Genomic DNA, 24,995 nt, shown 5'->3' on the forward strand with positions numbered 1-24,995 from the left:
AGCATTTTATATACCTGAAAGTCCACAATTTTCATATGTGTTTTCATTCTAGCTTTGCAAGTTTAGAGAACACAATTTAGTTATAGCTGTACAAAGTAATGGGACAAATTAAGCAAACAAATTTCCTATCCTGATTTTGTTATGATTACTGATACCAAATAATTTAATATTTTATAATTATTATGCAGTAAAACTTTTTAGCAAGTTTTATCTGGAACTAAAACATATTTAACAATTAAATACACTTACTTGAAAAAAATGAGAAGCATTACTGTTTGTTCTAGCAAAATTTATTATGTAGTAATTACAAAGGTTAAAGGCTCTTTCATTTCAAAAAAAATAACTATTGTAATTACACACATAACATAGTACCTTATAAGAATGATTCCAATAAATACCACAGGAAATACAGTGCATTTTCAAATTAGAGACAAATACTTTCTCATTCACAGTGTTTGACATAGGAAAGCCTGTTCACATAATGATCTGTAAGGTCATGCTCTTAGTAACAGTCCACACAGAGCTGTGCCAACACAGTTCTTTCAGAACGTGAAGTACCGGGCAAACCACTCCTGGCGCTGGGGATCTGGAGAAGCCGCCGGGGAAGCTTCACTCTGAGGAGGACTGAATTCATAAAAAGAGAGACATGTAACCCAGCATTAAGCTGTTTTGCAAAACGAAGGGTAAAGCACATAAAACATCAGTGTAGATGATCACAGGTGGTTGGCTATGTCAGAAGATGTGCTACTCCTTTACACTAGATTCAGTTCTCCACTCCATGAGGGCCCGAGAGTGCATCAGCAGCTCAGATGGAGTCAGTTAAGGAGCCATGTCATAACAAATACAAAACAAAACAACAACCCACAACAACTCACAAAAAAAAAAACAGTTGAGAAAAATAATGTCATCTTCTTTGAATACAAAAAAAAAAATTCAGGAGGAATGGGTGGGGAGTAAGAGAGAACAAGAGGACATTCCTCTTTCAGCACCTTTTCTCTTTTAGTTAATTTCAGAATCTGACACAAGCAGTTGATTCTTACAGATGTATCCTTAAATGTGAGTAAGTTAAATAACTAAACCATGGTATAGTATTTTTACTATAGGTATATTTACATTAAACTTTCATAATTCCTTAAGCAAATAGTCTAGAGGGGTACATTAAAAAGCCGATTTCCCCTCTATTTTCAAAGTTATATAATTTATACCTATCTTAAGTCAAACTACAGAGTCTTTGTAGTTGAGAGAATAAAAGGGTCCCTACCGTCTTTGGGGGAAATTACAAGGCACGCAACAATGTGTAATGGAAACTCCAGCAGCCATGTTCCTTGAGCGCATGCACATGCATCTTACTGATACCTAAACATGCCCATGCACGGGGGAAAATAAGCAACACAAAATATTTAGCAGGAGACACGTTCAAAGGTGTATTTGAGTAGTTTTAAATTCTTGCCATTTTTTATTTAAAATAATTAGTCATTAATTATAGTTATTGTTATTAATCACTTAACCTAGAAAAAGATAGTCTGCCTATCAGACTATTGCTAGTGACACTGCTGAGATTTGATAAAAATAAATTAAAAGTAAATAAACTTAAAGCAGGACAAAATCAGTAATATTAAAATTAAGCATAAAATGATAGTACTTTTTGACTTTAATTTTGAATGGATAAAGCACTGGATTTTGTTTAAATTTTATTTGTTAATACATTTAATCAACAACTCTGAGATAACAGAATGTTAATTATAAAAACTCTTTTCTAAATATATTTTTTGCTTATGTATATCATTAAATTCCTAGAACTTACATATTTTTTATTTTGGCAATAAACATATATTTATAAGTAAGTCTGGTAAACAAGAAAGGGAAAAAATAAACAACATAAGAAACAGAAACAAATAAAAGCCAAATAAAATTTAAATCCTTTTAATTTAAAATGAATTCTTTAAATTTTGTACTGATAGATTATTAATGAAAAATTGGTGACCATACTAAAAATGAAGAGTCTATAAATTCAAGTTCCAAGTTCCAAGCATGTGAATTACATTACCTATTTAGACATTTAGAGAATTGACTAACAAACTGGAAAAATCTTTTTAATAGTCAAAAAAAAGTTCTCTGGGGAAGTGATAAATATATATTAAAAATATTCCACAGTATTTTCCTAGACTGTTCGTAAAGTAGATTTCTGCAATGTAAGAAGATAAATTTCTCGCTAAAAAAGTAAAGAAAAAAGTCACTGGTGAGACGGGGCTCACCTCAAAAATGTCTTGGGCTCTTTGGATGGCACTGGCTGTGGAAGTGGCTTGCTGCTGTTGAACTCAATGTCGTGGGCTGGAGAATTAGGAATGGGATCCAGGCGGTTAGGATGTCCATTGCCCACTCCACCAGATTCCAGAGCACTTAGATTGGGAACACTCACAAACCTGTTTGTTGGTGATTTGTCATTCTTCTTCTTTTGCTGCATTAAAAATAGTACATGTGAGGATAGTCCCTGCATAAGGACAAATGAGAAAATAGGAATAGTAGAGGATGAAAATTTGTCATAGGAAAATTTTGGAAGCTTTCTGTTAAACTGGGATGTTAAAATGAACCAGTGTTACCCAAAGTGTGGTCTGGGGATCTTTGGAGGTGTTCTTTATCAATATGGAATCCTCACAAGCAGAAATGCATGCTGCTAGGACAGAGAGAATGAGGACGAAACATTTAGGAGTGGTTCATGGGGAGGAGAGGAGGAGGTGGAAAGACTGTCAAGGGGTAAAGAAAACTGAGAGGAAAAGGGGAAAAAGAGGGGAGAAGAGTAGGTCTTCCAGATACCACAAGGATTTAGGCTAAAATTAGGAGAAGATGTAAAGTTAAACATAATTTTAAAAGAGAGTCCTGTGAACTTTAGCCAGCTGTCAAAGCGAGGCAGTCCTTGCCTGGAAAAAAAAAGGAATGAGAAAATGCTTGGCAACGTAATAAAACCTAAAGTTGACTTACAGAAACAATTTGGTTTTAAATTTACTGTACCATCTTTCTGAAAAGAGAAAATTAAATCTGCATAATTAAGTCTCATTTCCAAATTAATTAGTAGTATCATTAATTGGCTCACATCTTTTAAAAAATTTAAAGTTTAAAAATAAATCAATTTTTTAAATTTTAAATTGTTCTTTAAAATTAACAGATGAAAAGGAGAATATAGTTGCAGATGAGCAAACTATATCTTGCAAATTGTTAACTTTAGTCTATTTTATTCACACCTCTAGAATCAATGAGCATCATCTTACTATGCAGAATAAAAGTTAACATGCTGTTTACAACATGAATATATTTTACTAATTAAATGTATGCTAATTAAATTTATTAAATAATCTTTAGAAAATGACTCCAGAGGCTGGAGAAATACAATTAATAGATAAAATGGCTCTTTACTTACAAAGTAATAATTTCACTATCTAGACATTGTCCTCTATATCATAGACTGTAATGATGGAGTGTCTGATAAGGAGCCTATTTCAACGTAAGTAAAAAAAAAGAATTTTTTCTTCAGAACTATTTGTGAAAATTGAAATCATTCTTAGGAGGCAAAAATAGTTAAAAGTTCTGAGAGATGTATCTTTTGCATTTTCTTGCTCTAGTCACCAGAGGGCATAATTATACCCACTTAAGGTTTTTATTTTAAGAAATCAAAGGTATCTTTGATAAAGTTCTATACTAATGGTTTTGTAGCTAAAATTCTAATTCCAATAAAATAAAGGAAAATATTTTTAGTATATCTTGTTTTAACTTGTCTCACAATCTTGCTTTATAATTAAAAGCTTAGTTTCACCCTAAATTATGAACTTAAAACTGAACCTAAATATGTTCATTTAGCTAATTGTTCAACAATTAGTTATTGAAAGCTTTCTACATGCTGGGCAGTATTTTAGCTCTGGAGATACAGCTATAGGCCTCCTTACTTCACTCATTCTATTTAATAAAACATTTAAGTTTAAAGTTTGGAGTGCTTTAATTTGTGAAAGAAGGACATACTCCATGTTCTTAACAGAGAAGCTTTATGATCTTTGAAAGCAAAAATTTCTGACCAAGGGCCTAAAAGAAATTAGGCATGATGTACAAATCTATAAAATCTGAATTTAAAAAAAAAAATCTTTAGCCTTGGCTGGTGTGGCTTAGTGGACTGAGCGCCAGCCGTCAAACCAAGAGTTCACGTCAGGGCACATGCCTGGGCTGCGGGCCAGGTCTACAGTAGAGGGTGTGTGAGACTCGCACACAGATGTCTCCCTCTCTCCCTCCCTTCTGCTCTCTCTAAAAGTAAATAAAAAATCTTTAAAAAAAAATCTGGTCCAAACTTAAAACAAAAATCTTTAGCACTAGCACTTTATTTCTCCTACTGATTTCTGCCAAAATATGTGTAACGCTATGAAGTCAATAAACATAACTATTCCTTATTACTTGCTTTCATCACTAGAATTCTGGTGCCTTATAGGAAATGTGATGAAAACTGCAACTGGACCAATATTTGTGAATACCCACTATACCCAAAGCACTATGAGAGGAGCCACAGGAAGCTAGGGTACAAAGATATTTAAGACTTAGCCATGTCCATTTCATTTGTCTATAAGGTAAAATACACTTCTGTCCTAAGAGTAATAAAGTATCAGGATAGGTCATGTTCAGTTTTCATTGTTAAGGAAAGGTCATAAAGACTGAGAAAAGTGAAGCCTTTCTCTCACAGTTGGTCAGCAACAAAATACACGCCCAACCCCATACCTGTTAAGATGGCAGGGGGAAAGAGCTATTGGGGACACAGTGCTGGTGTGCCTTTTTGGACCCGGCAGAGGCTAGTGAACATTAAGGAAATGACAAGAGGTTATCTTGAGGAGACTTGGAATTAGTTTCCTTTAGAGGTATGAAAAACAAAGTTTTATAATATTAATAAAATATTATTTTAAGGAGTGTTATCAACAAATAAATGAATACTATGGGAACCTCATTCTGAAAATGAATCCATAAAGATTTCAGAGATTTTAGTCCTAGATTATTAAATTTAAGAAACCTCTTTTAGAAGCTTTAACCTATGTTGCTCTATATTTTATAAAATCTTAATCAAGCTTTAAACCACAGCCCTATTTTATAGTGTGTACAGCACATACCTTAGTCAATGGATTAATAACACCAACAGTAGGACTTGAATTAAACATTTTGTTGAAGTTAGTTTCTCGATTGACTAATTCCAGCTGATAAAATTTATTATCATCCTATGCAAAAGAATTACAAACATCTCTTAAACATTTTCTATTGAATATTTTAAAACATAATTGTATAAATGCCATTTCATTCAAAATTTAATAAAAACTGAAATGAAGATTCATATACCTTGCTCAAAGATTTCTCACTGACTGCCAGTGTCATTAAGACTGCTGGGAGTAAGTTTTCAACAGGTTTCAAACCCCATGCTCTTCTCAACCCCTCAACACCTTTTCCTTAAGGCCAGATCTGAGTGTTTTGTGTGGTCCCACCCCTGTTCCAAAGGGCTGACTGTGCAGTTTGAGCAGGCTTAACTTGCATTCATGCAGCTGTGCGCGTGGTTGTGTCGCCATATATGGATGGCACTAGGATATTCGGTATTCTTGAATACTGGAAAGGTATTTGATCTTGTCGAATCTCCTCTCGGAGACATCAGTGTATGACAGTGGAGGAAACCACAGAACAGAGAAAAAGCGTGTGGCCCACATAGACAGACAACAACATGTGCTTGCTGAATAACCAGATGGGAGGAAGTAAACATAAGTGAATGGAAGTGTGTGAAATGTAGGGTTGTGCTCTAGTAGAACTAGATTCTTCACCCCCCTCTTAGTTCCCACTATCATTTGCATCACTTATTTCAGCCCATGTGCCTCCCAGTCCACAAATTCAGGGTGTAAGGGAAAGAATGTGGAACAACCCTTGGTTAGATTCCTGGCTCTATCACCAACTGTGTTATTTTGGAAAGTTACTTCTCCTTTGAAATCTAATACCTATCCTGTCTCGAGGAAAAAATCCAATTATACCTGCCCAGTAAGAACTAGAAAATCAATAGCTATTAAATAGGGGCCACAGATGAAATACACGTAATGCATTTGCTAATTTCATGCATGGAATGTAAGGTAATTTTCCACAAATCTCACTGCGATCCGACACAACCCCCTGTGAGGCCTGTCTCATGTTCACAGGGCCTTGAGGACGAGGTGCTTAGTGGGGAGCAGCATGACATACTCTCTGTCTTCCCAGTGCCTGCTCCTGGGTTCACCTACAAACCCCAGGTGACACCCGGTTGCTTTTGGCAGGAACTTCTAGACCTAGACAACAGACTTGCTTTCCTAAATGCTGAAAGGGATATGTTAAGGTAAAAGGACTTTAGACATAAACGGTCTTAGGCTCTTTTTGCATGCTCATGTCCAAAGTTTTTAGCTGAATGGATCAATGAGCAAACAGAATAATTAGCTTTCTATTTCTAGTTTTACTCTGAAAGATTTCTCATTTGTCAGTGGCAGTAAAAAGCAATATTTTAATTACTGATCAAAACACATAATTTTAGAAGACTCTGAAATGTTTTATGAATCTTAAAATATTTGGGTACTTTTTATTCTTAAGGAATAGTGGCTTTAACAAAAGCAGTGTATTTGTTAAGTCTGTATTTTTCCTTCTGATGGATTTCTCAGAACCCCTAATACTTCAATGTGGACTGAGACTCTTCAAGTGCCAGCCCATGGCTTAGGCTACGTCATGGTACCTTTCTTCACGGGCTATCTCCTGGAATCAGGATTCAGTGGAACACACTTCAGGAAACTAAGTGGACAAACGTACAGTGTACAATGCAGACAAATGCATGAATGTGTTCACTGTTCTTTCCTATCCAATTCTAATTCTACATGTACAATACAGACACTTCAACAATATATTAACTGTACATTGACAATGACATGTAATTAAACACTTGACATGTACTAAAATACTGTAAAAAGAGGTATTAACCCCTTATCCTAATATCAAATATAAATTTTAAAATTACTTAGTATTTCTTTCCCTCATTCGTAACATCTTAATAAACTTTCAATCACAATCATGTTTCATACTTTAAATTTTCATTTAGCATTACTTAAAAATATTTCCCCATGTTCTGCCAATCAACAATCCACTACATGGTTACACCAAAAACAGAATATCTTACAATTAGCTTCTTTATGACATGGTCTCTTTCTGTAAGCATGGCTTTTAATTCTGTAATCATCTGTACATCTTCTGGTTTTGATTCTCTCATTAGATATTTTTCTTCCATTTCTTCTAATCTAAAAATAAGAAAATCTTTAGCTCATTAATATGACTCAGACACATTCTTTTGTCATAACTACATTTTTCATATTAGTCTAGTTGAATACATATAAAAACTTAAAACCAAACTTTTTCCTTAAAATTTTGATGGTAATGGCATGACTGTCTTAAGAGCTACAGTGTTATTAAAAATTCTCCAAGAATAGATGGTATTAAAGGCTTTGCAGTTTCCTTTTTTGAATAATTCACTCATTTTATGTCACTCCAAGAATATACGTGGTTGAGGTGAGGTAAGCTTTGTAGAAGAAATGATATGCAGAATGATACTAACCTAGCAAATGCAGCTTTGATGCTGGAAATGTGGGCTTACTATTAGAACTTACCACAAATACAATATTACATTATGACATAAGGCTTGGTAACATACACAAAAGAGACAAGTAAAAAAGTACAGAGAAAAGAGAAACAAAGGACACACATATAGAATCATTCTTTCCTGGTTTATAAGAAATTTGCTTTAAAAATTCTGTATTATCAGCTCATCCATGTAAACTGTAAAAAGGGTTCATCAAGTATTTCTCTGTAGGCGTATTCTGCCTTGAATGAAATGCTAAGGTAACAGGACTTAAAGGCCAGTGAAGACTCTAGAATAGAAGCCACATTTTATAAGCAGAGAAGATACAGGCCCAGAAAGGTCTAAAAATACAGAACAGGGTAGAATTAAGAGAATACAATTCTACAATGGAAACTGATGGCTTACTTTGAAAAAAGCACCTTCAAATTTTAGAAAATTTAAATAATTAGAACAATTAGAATCACTGTTTTTAAAATAAAAATAGAACTTAAGCTCAATAAAATTACAGCTAATGACGACTCACAGAAAATATTATTCACTCAACAAATACTGTGTAACTTGCAGATGATCTTCCAGGAATTAGTGGTCCATGCCCATCCGCTAGTCCAGAGGGGTACCAGAATCTAATTTCAGTAAATTCTTCCACTAACTCAGCCTAGGCTGAAGATGTGGGGATAACACATTTGGCTCCCCACCCAGCTCCAGGCTGAAGTTCTAACCTGGGAGTGGGGAGGGATGAGGGTGACAGAAGTGTGAGGTTAAGGAGTGACTGCCTCAAGATCAGTTGGGACTTTGTCAGTTCAGTGTGATGTTTCACTCTCTCTACTTTTGTACTTTTGTGACAATGCAGAATGAGTGAAAAATGTAATTCACTAAGTTCAGATAAAGTGACCCTGCATTTTATCACAATATGACATTTTATGGGCAAAATTTTATATATTTTTATGGGCAAGGTTCTAAATAGCTTGAGAAACAGTGATGCAGTCAAGGAAAAAGGCATTTGGGTTTGACAGTGGAGTAGCCACAAGATGTCACTGGAGTACTTTCTTTATCACTAAAAGGAAGGTACAAGATTTTTGAACTACTTGCAGCTGAACAAGAATAGTTGGTTGTTAATGGTTGCTTAAAAAACTAAATTTAAAACCTTATTTAAAACTGTTATTGTCTACCTTTTGTTCTATACAGCAATTTTCAATCTTTTTCATCTCATCGCACACATAAACTAATTACTAAAATTCTGCAGCATACCCCCAATTTTTTTTCTCTGACAAATAAGAAATAGGTATAATTTTGATTCATTCACACCAGACGGCTATTGTTGTGTTGGTTGTTGTCATTTTTTAAATTTGACAATTTAAGGGAAAAGAGGCCAGTGTCCCTGACCAAATAGTCAGGTTTTGCATTTTTAAAAATTCCTGTGGCACCTACGTTGAAAATCTCTGTTCTAGTAGAGTGAGAATTTAACATAAAGTGAATCTAAAATCAGTTACAATCCCTGAACCTCCTTTTTGCATAATAAAGGTCTGCTCTGAAACTTGATTCTAATGTGTTTTAATTTAGCTTAAACAACCTTTACCTACAAAGTTATCAGTTAATCTCCACAAAATACCTTTACATCATCAAAAAATTTAAAAGACACCTGGTTATTACAGGAAAACACATTCATTAAACTGGAGGAACAGAATCCACATAAACACAAATGGGAAAGCATTAAAGGAGCAAACAAGTAAGGAATATAACACAGATTTAACTTGTGAACATATTTCCAGAATGACTACTCTTTGGAAATTCTAACAGAAAGAACACTTGGCCCTCTTTCGATACCCACTTCAGGCCAACGCTAGTCAACAGTCTGCCGTTCTCGGTTGCCCCATGGAGCATGCTAAGCCAGCCTCACTACCCAGGGCCTAGAGGTGAACGGCCGGAGACAGAGGAGATGAGTTTTGATTTGTTCTCCTTTAATCTTTCTAACCACGAGAAGGAGAAAGTCTGTTTGGTTCCATATATCTTAAATAGCCTTGGTAATATATGCTTCTTACCCTACTTCACAACACTCAGGCAGGCTGTGAACTCCAGTGCTAGCTAGAAACTAAAAACGTTATTTTATTTTCACAGAATTTATGTTTAAATAATTATAACTGAACCTTATTTAGGATAATGGGTATATTTTCAGTGGTGATAATGATTTTACTGTAGAAGATAACCGAGTTTTTCTGTTAAATTTTTAAGTAAAATGAGTCAATTAAAATATTAAGAAAATAATACTGTAAGTAGTCAGAAATGACCAAATTCTAAAAGGCTTCATAGGAATGATTACAGCCTGGGAAGCACTACCTTGAGGTAACCATACAAGTATATAAAGCCTTTTTACTTGAAACACAGAGTCCCATCAAAAGTACTATAAAGAGAGAACAGACAGAAGTAGAACATGCAAAATTACTAATTAGGGTCACTGTTGGATTCTCCCTCAGGCATTCATGTTCTGATTTTTTTTTTTTTTTTGGCTCTGAGAATATATAGGTCAATGTGTATGGACAACAGAAACCTAAAATATTAACTCCTAAAAATCTGTATAAAACTGTATCTTAAGAAGTTTCCAAGTTGAAAGTCCTCCCTTGCTATTTTTAAAATAAATAATTGATAAAAATATCAGTAAATTGAAAGTTAAAGCCAAACAACAGTATTACTAGGCACACATATATTTTAGAATTTTAATTGTATAAAGACAAAACAACTCTGTTATGCCACCCTTCTCTACAGCCTGAAGGAAGAGTAGTAATGAAGCAGTTTAATGGCAAGCATTTTCCCCAATAAATTGTGAACACAGATGACCTGTGCCAACAGGACGACTACATCCTTATCTTGCAAAGTTTATGAAAATAACCTGAACGGTAATTTAAAAATCGAATGACAACAACAAATAGCAATTAGGGTATTACAGATAAAAAAACTCAAGCAACTTTTTTTAAAAATAAGTAATTCTGCTGTGGTTAAGTACTTCTTTTCAATTAGGGATTCTGACCTACTTAAAATCCAAGTGCAGAAACTCAGTATTTCCTCCAAGAAGAAATTATCTTTTTGTTTCAGTATAGTGAGAAATTAATGTAAAGTAGACCTAAACAATCAATAATCACCAAATCTTTTTTTGCATAATAAAGATCTGCCATTTTAAGTGTGTGTTTACAGTGAGCTTAAATAAAGTTCTTAAAAACAGCCCATTCTCTCATTTGCTTCTAATACAAACAAAAATCATGACACTTTAATAGATTAAGGTTTTTTCTAAGATACTATATCACTCAAGAAAATAAAATGTTTCTATAGAATGTCTGAAAATGTAAGATTTTAACATCCAGCTCGAGAGAAGAGGACTTCTCATAATCATTCCATAAGATACAGAACTCTTTTACCACTATTTCTACAATGTTCAGAGGGCACTTTCCATTCGTTGAATTTTTTGCCCCCTCTTCCCTGGAGTCCAGCAGGCTTTGGGACAGAAACAGAAGCAGCTTCCTGCTGCTCCAGAGGCCCCTTCCTTGCTCTGGGCTGCAGCCTGGGAGACTGTCCCATGTTCCTCCAGTCCTCCACTACTGCCCACTTCCAAGAATCCAGAGGTTTTCTGATTCTGAAGCTTGAAAGCCAGCATGCATTTGGTAGGAACTTCAACAGTGTACCCTCAGTCCTTTGGAACAGGATGAGAATAGTCCAATGCTGTTCCCCCAGCTCCTAAAGCTGAATGGGCACTTCCTGCTCACCACCTCTGTCTAAATCCAAAACATTCAGCAGATCCGAGCAGGCTTCATTTAAGAATATGGGTCAGAAATATCCAATAGTCTTAGTTTTAAAACCGTGTTTTCCAATATAGCAGCTACTAGCCCACATGTGGGTATTTAGATTTAAATTAAGTAAAATGAACGGATATTAAAAATTCAATTCCTCCATCTTGCTAGCCACAGTTCAAATGCTCAACTGCCATCGTAGCAACTGTATTACATACAGCAAACACAGGACATTTTTATTATTATAGGAAAATCTGGACAGTGCTGACTGAAAATATATTTGTTTTTAACAAAAAGAGTAAATATCTAAAGAAAGAGGCTAACTATATGATGGCAGCAGGTTTCTGGGGAAAAAGGAAGTATGATTGATTAGCATAAACCTAGCTGAAGCTTAAAACAAATGGTATAGGGCATCTAGAAAAGTGATAAAATATTTGACTTATGAGTAATACACTTAATCAAAATGATAATAGAAAAACTAAGTTATTATTTACTACTGAAAATCCATAATGTGCAAAGCCATATAACACAGGATAAAGTGAAAACAAAGACATAACCTTTACTTTTTGTAAATTCACATTCCTAAGGAGACAGGACACAGGACGGAGGTTACTTGTGGTAAGCAGGCTTGTTCAGAGTACACAGCAGAGGACGACAGGCTCTCGGCCTCTGTCTGAGGAGTAGTGCTGAGACCAGGGGCAGGGAAAGCCGGGGCCCTGGTTTTTACTGTGATTCATTTCTGCAAAAAGCCTGAGGATCTGAGCTCTTGGTACACAGCAGGTATCAAGCAGCAAAAATCACTGCAACTGGGGGAATTATCTCATGAGTCTCCTCATTATTTCAAAGGTAAATTCATGAAGTGGTAAATATTATAGGAAATCCTCAAAAAGTCATTCATCAAGCAGTCACTGAGTGCCTACTGATGAAAAAATTCTGCATATACCCATTAGAGCATCTCACCTCAGAGGCCTCTGAAGTAAATGCCGAGGACTGGAAGTCTGCAGTCTGTTTCAGTTGGAGTGAATGCGGGTCTGTGTGCTGCATGCACAACAATATTTACCGTGAGGCTTGATCAGTTAAGTGAGTGAAATGTGAGGAGATGATTTTCAGACTGGACAAAGGCAGTTAGGTGGTAATGACACAGGAAACGATTCTGGACTGTAGAGGGCAACACAGGAGACGCTTAGAAGCCACCCAAGAAGGTCAGGGTGGCTGAGACACGGTGGTGGACATGGCACGAGGTGACTACAGGATGAGGCAGGACAAGGCACACTGAAGGTGCGAGTTTAAGTCAGAGACCGAGGGTGATGGGACTAGTGACTATTTTGACTTCACTGAAGTGTGTGGACTTTATGGACCTTTTTTTGTTTTTAATGGATTGGAAGAAGAGAGACTGAAGATGAATAAATCATCTGCAGCAACTCAGAGAAGGTTCATTCTGAGATAACTTAAGTTGGACCAGGGTTTGCCAGAGACACGAAGTGAATGCATTGTCTATGGCAGTTTATAATTGCCTAGAAAAGGCAGAGATTATTAAATATTTTTTAAACATTAAGCAATAATTAGAAATTTGGGTTTTAACAGTATTAGAGTTACTTTGTATGAGTAGTAACTTTATTTGTGATGTTTCACCTTTATGGATTTTTAAAATCATAAAACAAATGCTTGTTATAGAAATTCAAACAATAGCAGAGTATATAAAATAAAAGGCAAGTCTTTGCTCTTCCCCACCCCCAATACCTCTTCATTCCCTAAAGGGAACACTATCATTAAAATGTTGTATTTGTTTTTAAAGATCATTTGATATTTTTATAAAATATATATATTATTAGTGAGACCCACTGGTCACAATATGCCCCTTCTACTTAACATTACATAGGGGACATCTTTTGAGTTTTCACCATGGCATGCCAGTTCATGACCCTGAGGGACAGTCTTTAGACAAGTATTTGTCCTATAGTAAAACTGTAGCAGTAGCACCTACTGAACACATCATTCAACTTATCCTAATTTTAAAATATACTACAATGACCATGTGTAATATGTACTTGTTTTCTTTTTAAAGTTCATTAGTTCAAAAGAGTAGCTAATCTGAGGTTAGACACAGTACTCCTCAATTTATTATCTGCATATTAATTTTCTTTAATATAATGTGACTTACGACACTTGTAAAGCTGCATTTATTTCCTTGAGTAGTTCGTTAGTCTTATTAAAATCTGCCCGCATGATATTTTTCTCTCTGAGATGGTCTGCTGTCATGACATCCAGCTCTTTTTCAAGTCTCTTGTTTAAATCTTGTTCATGCAACCTGTTTAATTTATTTTAGTTAAGAAAATGTCATTCTGAAGTCAAGCTTTCAAAACTTTCTACATTCTACCAGATTTGAAATGGTTTTAGGTATAATATATAGAAAATTAATGGAAACAGCCCAAAGCAAGGTACTTACTTTAATCTTCCAGCTTGTTCAAGTTGTCTCCTTTAATGCTTTTTAAAATAACATTTTTTAAGATTTTAATTAATTTTATTAATTAAAATTAATCATCCACATTTCCAAAGTGGATGAATGCATATATACCATTCAAAATATAACATTTCATCTATGTTCTAGATCATAACATAGTCCAAAAAGTAAAAAGTGGTCCTCAATATCTTACCACAAGGCAGTCTAGTTACGTAAGTAGGCATGTATTGCTAAAAACCATCACAACAGTCTTTCAGGTAACAGTGCAGATTCCTTCTGTTGTAATTAACGGCATACCTCATCTGTTGGTTAGATTCACTTCGTACCCTGAGAATTTCCTGCCCTTTAAATTCCAATTCTTTGGTTAGAGCACTAATATTTTCGTGAAGGTGCTGTATCTCCTTATCCAGGTCAGTGATGTGACGCTCTCTGTGCCTTAATTCCTCTTGTAGATCTGTTATTCTGCACATGTGCTCCTTACTCTGCAAAATGCAAACAATTCTTAAAAGCTTTCTACATATTTGCTCTCTGTGTTTATCTGAGGGAAAGAAAATGGCAGCCTGGAATGTCGAATGCAACAAATCTGCCATTACTTCAAAAGCGAACTGCTGATATGAGAAACGCTCAAGGCCTCTTCTCTTTCCATGTATGTAAGAAATGTTTACATGGATACAGTTTCAACAGTGTCAGAGCTACAAGGGACCCAAAAGACCATAAAAGCACATCTCCCTCATTTTACAGATTAGGGGACTAAAACCCAAGAGATGATTTTACCAAGGATGAGTTATAATAAGTGGCAGAGCTGAGTTAGCACACAGGGCTCTCATACTCAAGAAGTTACATACTCTATTGTGTAACATAAAGAATATTATGTTACATAAATTACATTAATAACATAAATAACATAAAGGTTACATGAAATGCTGGTACCATTACCCTTCAATCTAAAAAGGCCCCACACATGTGGAGGCTATCCCCCCACACACAGGAATACACACACACGTCCCATGGCTTAGAAAGCAGACTTTGCTTGTCTGAAAGCTAAGTTTCCTTATATTTTCATAGAAGTCATTGTTTTCTACAAGTTCTGCAGTCCTAGACATTGTCAATGTCAGTGTCAGCCTACCTGAAGAAAACAAAACTTCTGTCCATTATTGTAAGGTAGCTCATTTAAAATTTCCTAGTAATGCAGAGAAAATTTGGGCTGATCATTTTACACAGCTGAAGACTAACAAAGTAAGTTATAAGTCTAATAAACCAACAATAGTCTTCATTGCACTATGTCTATAAAATCCATCCATCTAGATCTATATACATTCAAAATCACAAACTATAGAATTAAAGGAAGTACACGTGGCCAAAGAGCAAAGTTTAAGAAGTATAAATAGTAATGGTGCTAGAGTGACATGGAAATAAAAGTTTTCTTTTTTTCTTCTTCAGGACCTGCTACTTCTATAGCTATGCTATCCAACATGGCTGTTTAAATTCAAATTTAACTTCCTTTCCTTTTCCCTTTCCCTTCCTTCCCCTTTAACTTAATTTAAATTAAATTGAAAACTCTGGTCTTCAGTCACACTAGACATCCTTGGTCCATGTGGCCAGCGGACAGCAGAGTTAAAAACATCCTGAAAGTTTTGCAGGACAGTGCTGTTTTATAGTATTCTGTGTTCACTCTTTGTGTTGTTTATATTTTATTGTTTACTTTCTCAGGATGCAAGTAAAATTCAAAATATTCAGTTAAAAGGTCATAAAATAAAATGTAAATTTTATGACCAATATTAGTTAAGTTACCTATTTACCCTTAAAAATAAAACTCTCTAATATAGGTAGTAAATAATAACTAGTGAAAATACTAGTTCCTAGAAAGTATTTTCAGAAAATTGTGAACATTCAAATCTATTCACATTTAGGAAATGATCACAGAACAAAATGCTCTTCCCTACCTGTCTTCTACTGATGTCCATGCTTCTCTCTAATTCCATTTTAGCAGCTGCCAACTCTTGATGGTGATTATGCCGTAACAAATCAATTGCAGCTGCATGCTGATGGTTTAGTTCTGAGCGTAAAGAAGCTGGAATCCAAGAATTAAAAGAGGTTTAGCATATTTAAAAATATTTTAGGTATATAAATAAAAATTATATGTGTCACAGAATATATTTAAAATCAGGACATTTGTAGTATGCCCGTTAAAATATCATGGACTTGTGTATGCCTCTTAAAATATTAAAGACTACCCTGGCTGGTATGGTTCAGTGGATTAAGTGCTGGCCTGCAAATGAAAAGGTCATAGGTTCGATTCCCAGTCAGGGCACAAGCCTGGGTTGCAGGCCAGGTTCTCCAGTTGGGAGTGTGCAAAAGGCAACCAACTGATGTATCTCCCGCACATTGATCTTTCCCTCTAAGAAGTAAATAAAATCCTTAAAAACATAAAAAAATATTACAGACTATCATAGAATATTATGAATTTTGAGGTCATCTAGCTTTGATAATAATTTCTAGCTGCTCAAATTAATCGAGATATTTCTATATTGTTTTCAGTGTGCAAGTAAGACGTTAATGAAATTTTTTAACTCTTCTCATTCACCACTGGAATAACATTTTATAGTTGGGCAGCACCATAACATATTTAGGAGGCAACTTCCCACCCAGGTAAGAATTCTTCCATAATATCCCTAAAAGATGTTAACCACTAGGTAGTGAATGCTTTTAGTGATTTGGAAGTCAGCATCTTCATTTGATTTTGAGATTATTTCATATAAGCTATATTTACTGAAAGTCAAGTACTATACTAAGGGAGAAGAAAATGTGACCTTGTCCTTATAACTGCCCAGGCTACAAGGGAGAGCATCTTGCTAGGGAATTAAGAGAAATATTAGAGATGAATATTAGTTATAATGAAAGCACAATGGTGGAAGTACCCGAATCTCCTAAGAGAGGAAAACTGAGGTTGCTATCACAAAGGAACTTACAGTCACTAAAAGAATGAGTAGTGTTCTCTAAGTGGAAGAAGAGATAACACGCAGAAGCAGAAAGAACCTGAGCTCCCAGGCAGCCTATGACAGGTTTGGTGTGGCAGCAGCCCACATGGCATGCAGTCATACTGGAAGGAAAATGGAGCCCAGTCTGAGAAAGTTTTTTTGCAGTACAAAATGTTTGTTACTCTGTGTTTAGGATCGTGGTTCTCAGGCTGCAATGTGTGTGAGCACAGCTGAGGGAACCTGTAGAGTACACATGATCGTCTTTGGAACCATGAATTTACGTGAAGAGTTTTGGGAAACCCATTATTTTTATATGAACGCAAAAGAGATATAAGTGAGTAAAATACAAATTATAAATTCTAAAGCTAAAACAGGAATCTTCAAAGAAATGTTGTGTTTGTAGCTAGTCAGTTCAGGCTCCTCCTGAGACCTTCATGTAGGGCGTAAGTTCAGTCTCCTGGTGTTAAGGGTTTCTTCAGTGGAAAAACATGACAGACACTGAGAAAGGACATGTGGAATCACTGAAGGATTGAAAGTTGGGAAGTCACATAGTGAGATTTGAGTCTTGCACAGATTAACCTCACTGGAGTTTGGAGGAGGAACTGTAAGAAGGGAGATCAGGAAGGAGGTTATGGTAATAATCCAGGTGACAAATGATATGACCACAAACTAGGTATGGCAGAAAGGTAATCAGTCAGACATAGGGAATATTTAAAGAGAGGAACTAGTAGGATGTAAAAGTGAAAGAATAAAAAGCTTAATGCATCTCCCAGGAACCTGGTTTGGGCAAATGGGTAAATGGTGATACCATTAATTAAAGTGGGTACAGAAATAGAAACACATTTTGGACCTTGAAGGAGACAGTGAACTGACATCTAAATGTAGAGTATTAGAATATCTAATATGCTGTAACAAATATAAACCTAATCTGCAAATAAAGCAGTATGGTCTAGAAACATGTATTTGGAGTCACCAGCACAATAGATGGTAGTCGAACACATGGATATGAGTCCAATCAATCGGAAAAAGCCTGAAGATAAAAAAACAGATCAGAACACTGGGAAACAGCAATACTTAACAGAGAGGTCAGAAAGGTATGAGTAGAGCAAGGACAGTCAACTTTCATGGAAACCACAGGGAAAAAGAATTCAAGAAAGTCAAAGGGGTCAAATGATGCAGACAAGGCCAACAAATGAGTGCTAGTAAGAATACTTTGGATTTTCAAAGTACAATCGTGACCTCAGGAAGAGTAATTTCAATGGAATAATGGAACGGGGCAGGAGGGTGGCTGGTGCACATGTCTGAAATGTAGACCTAAAAGTTCCTGCCAAGTATCTAGAATATATAAAGAACTCTGAAAACTCAACAGTAAAAATGCAAACGATCCAACTAAAAGATACACAGATGGAAATGAATATGTGAAAAAATGGTCCACATTATTAGCCACTAGGGAAATGCTAAGTAAAGTTCACCATGAAATATCATTATATTGATATACGTAAAATACAAAGTAACAACATCATATGCTAGGGAGGAGGTGAAAAACTGTGTCACTCATACATTGCTGGAGGGAGTATAAAAGGGTACAACCACTTTAAAAAACAGTCTGGCAGTTTCTTCAAAAACTAAATATATAATTATCATATGACCCAGCACCTGTACTCCTGGGCATTTATCCCAGACAACTGAAAACTTAGTTTACACAAAAATGAAAAAACCCAGGCATCCTTCAGTGGGTGAAGGACAAATGTGGTAGGTTAATACCACAGAATACTGCTCAGCAATAAAAAGGGACAAAGTATTGATGCAACAACCTGAATGAATCTAGAGACTTACACTGAGTGCAAGAAAGCCAAATCCCAGAGGTTACATTTCATATGATTCCATTGATAACATTCCTAACATTCTCAAATGACAAAATTATAAAAATGGCTTCCAGGAGTTAAAGGTGGGGGAGAAGAAGAGAAGTGTAGCTATAAATGGGCAACAGGGATCCTCAAGGTGATGGGATTGTTCAGTGTCTCGACAGTATCAATACCCTGGTTGTGATATGTACTGTCGTTTTTTAAATACATTTTTTCATTTTTGTTTACACTCAATACTATTTTATATTAGTTTCAGGTATGTACTATAATTTTAAAAGATGTTGGTTTTGAAAACCATTGGGAAACACAGGGTAAAGGGTTCAAAGCATTCTTCATATTATTTCTTACAACAGTATGTGAATCATAATGATCTCAAAATAAAAAGTTTAATTTAAAAATGTAAGAAAAAACCTTTTTGTCAACAAAGGGACATTTGAATCATGTCTGAATGGACTACACAACAACAGTGCCTCCAGCTGGCCTGTTTTTCTCTTTCCTCCAGCGGCTGCGGAAAGTGTTCTCCCTTGGGCCACATTCTACAGAGGCTGCCTCTGCATTTAACTAGAAGCCACTTGAAGGCAAAGATAGAGCAGTTCATTTCTGAATCCTCCTTGATTAGCAGAGTCTCTACCACATAACAGATATTCCACTGTTTGCACTTAAAATGATTTTCTTCTTAGCTATAGCAATGGTTTTTGAACGAGGAAGAGGAGAAAGCTCTAGCGACTTGGCCTAGGGCTCCCAGCACAGTAGAGAGAATCAGCAGGATCAAAGGACTTTCTCCTTGAAGCCCACGATATTCACAACACTTTGGTCTTCCTTGTTCCTAGTTTCTGCTTTGGCACAAGGGTGCTGCTGACGTGTGACAACACACATTAAAAATATTAGGAGAATTTGGAAAAAAATCAGAAAAAAAATGAGATGGTAGGAGTGAAAAGTTATTGAATGACACTAAAAAACAAACTAAAAAATTTTTAATGTATATCTTTTTCTTCAAAACATATCTCCTTATAAGAAAGGTTGTGATATGAACACCTCAAAGATAAAAATCCCATTAAAAGTATCTGTCTATATTTTTGGATGACAGCTAGCAGAGGCGTAGCGGGGGTGGAAGGGTTGAGCAAAACGAAAAAGGATTTATGGACATTGGCGACAGGGATAGTGATGGCTGTGGAAGAAGAGTGTAAAGGGTACTAAATGGTAATGGAAAAAATACAATAAAGATTTTAAAAATATATCTGAAAAACAGAACAAAAAGTCAGATCTAAACATGACTTTTCACATTAAAAAGACAAGCCCTGAAATGGAATAAACCAGTACGACTATCTAGTTTACGGGTATGCGGCACCACGCCCAACTCTCCATTTCGTCACTGCACAGTCGGAAGCCTGAATGTCCTGACTCCGTTTAGTGGGTTAACAAGACAGAAGCACCAGTGAGTGCTGCTTACACAGCCAGTGAGTGGAGAAAGTCTGTGTTCTATCCATGCTATTCAACCACACTTGCCTCTTCATCTGGTAGCTTCAAATAAAATAAGCAGAACACGCAGATACTCATTGTGATATTTTAAAACTTGAAAATAAACATTCTGATTTCATTTTGATTTTTAAAGTAGAACAATGTTCAAGTAAATATGATAATATTATAATCCACACAAAATACCGAGCATAGCCTTTCCTTCGTCTTCTAATTCAAACCGCAGAGTCTGAAGCTCCTGTTCCATTTCTACCCGGAAGCCCTCCATGGACTCTCTGTGTGCATCTTTTAGTGACTGAAGCTCTGCAGAATGTTTCTGTTGTAAATGATTTTCGAGAGCCTAGAATAGGAGAAACACATTCAAATTATTATGTTATAATACAGAAAGGAAAACACAAATAAAATAATTAATGAAACTTAGTCATTATTTAAGAAAAACAAAGCATTTTTGAAAAGATTTTACTTAGAGATAGAGGAAGGGAGGGAGAAAGAGAGGGTGAGAAACACTGATGTGAGAAACATCAATCAGTTGCCTCTCGCACGCACCCAGACTGGGGACCGAACCTGCAACCCAGGCATGTGCCCTCACTGGAAATAGAACACACAACCTTTAGCTTTGCAGGAGAATGCCCAGAAAACCGAGCAAGTCTGGTCAGGAAAAAGAAGGCATTTTTAATTCATTTACAAGAAAATTAAAGATAAGCCCTGGCCAGTGTGGTTCAGTTGGTTGGAGCATTGTCCCATAAACTGAAGGGTCCTAGGATGGATGGATGGGGCACATGCCTAGGCTATGGGTGTGTCCCCCCGGGAGCATATGAGAGGCAACCAACCCATCAATATTTCTCACGTAGACATTTCTCTCTCCCTCCCCTTCCCCTCTCTCTAAAATCAATGGATATGTCCTTGGGTGAGGATAAAAAATAAAATAAAAAAATAAAAAAGGAAAATTAAATATAAGATAATCACCATTAGCAAATAAATTACTAGAGTCACTACCAAATAATAAACTAATAGTCATGAAACCAAAATGACTCAATATGTTGTTTTTGAATTGGAATATGGACTCTTGCCTGAAAGCAGTTTTCAATAAAGTTATTTTCTAAAGATGCTAACAAGTGTGAACAAACTAACATTAATGAATAATTCTTCTGTGTACACAGACATAGACTTAGGAAAAACAGGAGGAGGAGATTAACATGAAAAAATCTTCTGATCAGGGAATCAGAGAAGGAGGCGTTTATAATTTCAACCTCATCGAATATTTTGTAGCTACTTTCTAGAGTCACTCTTTTTGACTGCATTTGTGAACAGAAGCAAAAGCTTTGAGGCCTTGACTTCCGTTCAGCACGGAGGCGTGGGTAAGCATGCTTCACCTCCTTGCACAACCACAAGAAGAATCACAACTAATGTCAAAACAAAAAACACCCAGAACTGCCATAAAACTGAACTGTAAGTCCAACAACCAAGGATTTAAAGCTGCCACATTTATCCAGACGGGAGGAGAGGTGGAGATGGGGAGCCAGAGCAGAGAGGACACGGTGTGTCATGGAGAGGTGGCAGCATGTGCTGAATGTGCAGTCCCACATTCATGTGTGGTGGATAAAAGTCAGGAGGGATATCTTGGGAGTGAACAATCCCAGCCCTAGGCCAGATCACACAGCCCAGTGTTCTAGCTACGGGAAGATAGAGCTTCGTAGCTGCAGGCTGTAAAAACCAGTGGGGGCTGGGGCAGCAAAAGCAACTGCTGGTTTCTCAGGAGAGTCCCTTTAAAGAGCCCACAAGGTCCAAGATTATATGCAAACTCACCCACACTCTGGGAATCATCAACAGTGCAGCAGCTGGAAGGGTGCCGGTCACATACGGGAAATGGGTAAAGTGACTGGAAATGGGTAAGTGCCAGGCAAGCCTCCAGAGGCCAGGCAGTGGAACTGTCCTCTCTCCGACCCCTGCTTTCCACACAGAACCAGAAAGTAGTGAATGGTGAAGCGGTTGCCCCACCTTGGTGAATATCTAAGGCTTCACCCTTTACAGCTTAACTGGTGTACTAAGACACAAAGTCAAAGCAGCTCTACCTAATACACAGATTCAAGCACAGGGAGGCTGCCAAGCTGGGGAGACCAAGAAATATGGCCTGAATGAAAGAATAGAACAAAACCCCAGAAAAAGAACTAAGGAAAATGGAGATAGCCAACATACCAGATGCAGAGTTCAAAACACTGGTGATAAGGATAAGGATAAAACACTGGCTTAAGAATACGGTGATAAATAGAAATCATTGCGTACTGCAAAAGCATAAGGGAAGAAATAAAGGCTACGCTAACTGAAATAAAGAAAAATCCACAGGTTGGAACCAACAGTGAAGGGAAGGAAGCCGGGATTCAAATCAACAATTTGGAACATAAGGGAGAAATAAACATTCGACCAGAACAGAATGAAGAAACAAGAATTCAAAAAACCAAAGAGAGTATGAGAAGACTCTGGGACATCTCCAAAAGTGCCAATTTCTGAATCATATGGGTGCCAGAAGGAGAAGAGAAAGAGCAAGAAATTGAAAGTTTACTTGAAAAAATAATGAAGGAAAACTTCCCTAATTTGGCAAAGGAAATAGACATACAAGTTCACGAAGCACAGAAAGTCCCAAACAAGTTGGAACCAAAGAGGACTACACCAAACACATCACAATTAAAAAACCAAATGTTAAAGATAAAGAAAGAATCTTAAAAGTAGCAAGAAAAATCAGAGAGTTACCTACAAAGGAATTCCCATAAGATTATCTCCTGATTTCTCAAAAGAAACTTTGCAGGCAAGAAGAAATTGGCAAGAAGTTTCAAAATGATGAAAAGCAAGGACCTACATCCAAGATTACTCTATCCAGCGAAGCTATCATTTAGAATGGAAGGGCTTCTCCATTTCCTATACTATTCTTAACCTCCCCTGTCTATTTTGTACTACCAATTATGCTTTTTATTCCCTATACCTTTTCTCCTATTCTCTCCCCTCCCACTTCCTGAGAATAACCCTCCATGTGATCTCCATTTCTGTGATTCTGTTCTTGTTCTGGTTGCTTGCTTGGGTGCCAGAAGGAGAAGAAGAGCAAGAAATTGAAAACTTATTTGAAAAAAATAATGAAAGAAATCTTCCCCAATCTGGTGAAAAAAAAAATAGACATGCAGGTCCAGGAAGCTCAGAGAACTGCAAAGAAGTTGGACCCAAGGAGAAACACACTAAGACAGATCATAATTAAATTACCCAAGATTAAAGATAAACAAAATCTTAAAAACATCAAGAGAAAAGGAGACAGTTACCTACAAAGGAGTTCCCATAAGACTGTCAGCTGATTTCTCAAAAGAGACCTTACAGGCAAGAATGGGCTGGAAAGAAGTATTCAAAACCATGAAAAGCAAGGACCTACATCCAAGATTACTCCATACAGCAAAGCTTTCATTTAGAATGGAAGGACAGATAAAGTGCTTCTCAGACAAGGTAATGCTAAAGGAGTTCATCAGCACCAAGTCATTTATTACATAAAATGTTAAAGGGACTCATTTAACATAAAGAAGTTCAAAACTATGAACATCAAAATGACAACAAACTCAACTGCCACCAACTGAATCTAAAAAAATCAAACACAAACAAGCAAACAACTGGAACAGAAACAGCACCATAGAGATGGAGATTATTCAGAGGGTTATAAGCTGGGAGAGGGAAGGAGGAGAATGGGGGTAAAGGTACAAGGATTAAGGAGCATAATTGGTAGGTAAAAAATGGACAGGAGGAGGTTAAGAATTGCACAGGAAATGGAGAAACTAAAGAACTTATACACGACCCACTGACATGAACTGAGGTGGGGGGAATGCTGGAGGGAAGAGGGGTAGCAGGCAGAGCGGGGCACAGGGGAAAAACTGGGACAACTGTATAACTGTAATAGCATAATCAATAAAATATACTTTAAAAAAAGCTGAGAGTGGGTAGCTGAAAAAGTAAACTAAAGCCTTTCGTGTGATTAGTTTTAAAAGCCCGGCCAGAGAGAACAGACTGCATGTGGCTAAGACTGAGAAGATATATGGCCGCAGGAGAAAAAAAAACAGAACTCAGGGTACTTCAAGTTTAGAGAGACTGAACTGTTTCGGGAAGGGTTTGTTTTACTGTGACCTATAACATGAAAGGTTCTTGAAAAACGATTCTGTACTGTAAATAGGGTAGCAGTTCTTTAATCATTATCTAAAATGCTGTTTTTAAAAATTAGTATTTGGCTACTTATGTTCACTGTTTTAAAAGTGTTTGATTTCTTAAATATAAAGCATACATTTATTTGAATATAGGTAAAATGCAGGACTTTTAGTTTAGACAATGTTGGGAACCACCTTGCCTGGTTTCAGAAGCTGTAATCCCATGGCTAAGGCTGAGTAAAATGATCCTGGAACCATAGGCCGCTTAGGAGACAAAACTTATCTTCCTGGCGGGAGAGTTGCCTCTGCCCCTTTCACTTCATCCTGCTTGGCCCTGGCCGGATGACTGGTTAGCCAATGACAGGAAAGACTCCTCAAAGGAGGGACTACCTAAGACAGGCATGGTTGCAAAGGGGCCCTCAGGGAAGGATTTGGGAGGCTATAGAAAAAGGGGGTGATGGACCCTCACCCCTCAGCTTTGACATAGCCTGAGTCCTCATTCTGTCTGCCAGAAGTCTCCTAATCTCTTGGCTGCCTTAGTTCCCCTACCTGATTTAAGCCTGAAACACTGTCGGAGGTGGGTGTGGCCCTGTTCTGGAAAGGGTGGGTTCCCTGGGGCAAT

The 24,995-nt window shown here is 36.6% G+C and overlaps 1 protein-coding gene across 8 annotated transcripts in view; it reads right to left on the reverse strand.

Moving 5' to 3' along the window:
- Positions 1–268: 268 nt before the first annotated feature.
- Positions 269–24,995, reverse strand: part of FAM184A (family with sequence similarity 184 member A) — a 109,985-nt gene continuing 85,258 nt past the window's right edge. For 3 of the 8 annotated variants that reach the window (XM_036024627.1, XM_036024630.1, XM_036024629.1), the window contains 8 exons: positions 20,391–20,544; positions 15,829–15,956; positions 14,183–14,367; positions 13,586–13,732; positions 7,193–7,310; positions 5,136–5,240; positions 2,256–2,491; positions 269–624 (listed from right to left, as the gene is read on the reverse strand). In XM_036024627.1, the coding sequence (XP_035880520.1) occupies positions 543–624; positions 2,256–2,491; positions 5,136–5,240; positions 7,193–7,310; positions 13,586–13,732; positions 14,183–14,367; positions 15,829–15,956; positions 20,391–20,544 (1,155 nt within the window). In that variant the 3' untranslated portion in view covers positions 269–542. Of the gene's footprint in view, positions 625–2,255; positions 2,919–5,135; positions 5,241–7,192; positions 7,311–13,585; positions 13,733–14,182; positions 14,368–15,828; positions 15,957–20,390; positions 20,545–24,995 lie in introns of those variants that run through there. The other 5 variants (XM_036024628.1, XM_028509958.2, XM_036024633.1 and 2 more) reach the window with 4 other exon arrangements.

This window comes from Phyllostomus discolor, chromosome 4 (genome assembly GCF_004126475.2).
Source record: "Phyllostomus discolor isolate MPI-MPIP mPhyDis1 chromosome 4, mPhyDis1.pri.v3, whole genome shotgun sequence".
Lineage (NCBI taxonomy): Eukaryota > Metazoa > Chordata > Mammalia > Chiroptera > Phyllostomidae > Phyllostomus > Phyllostomus discolor.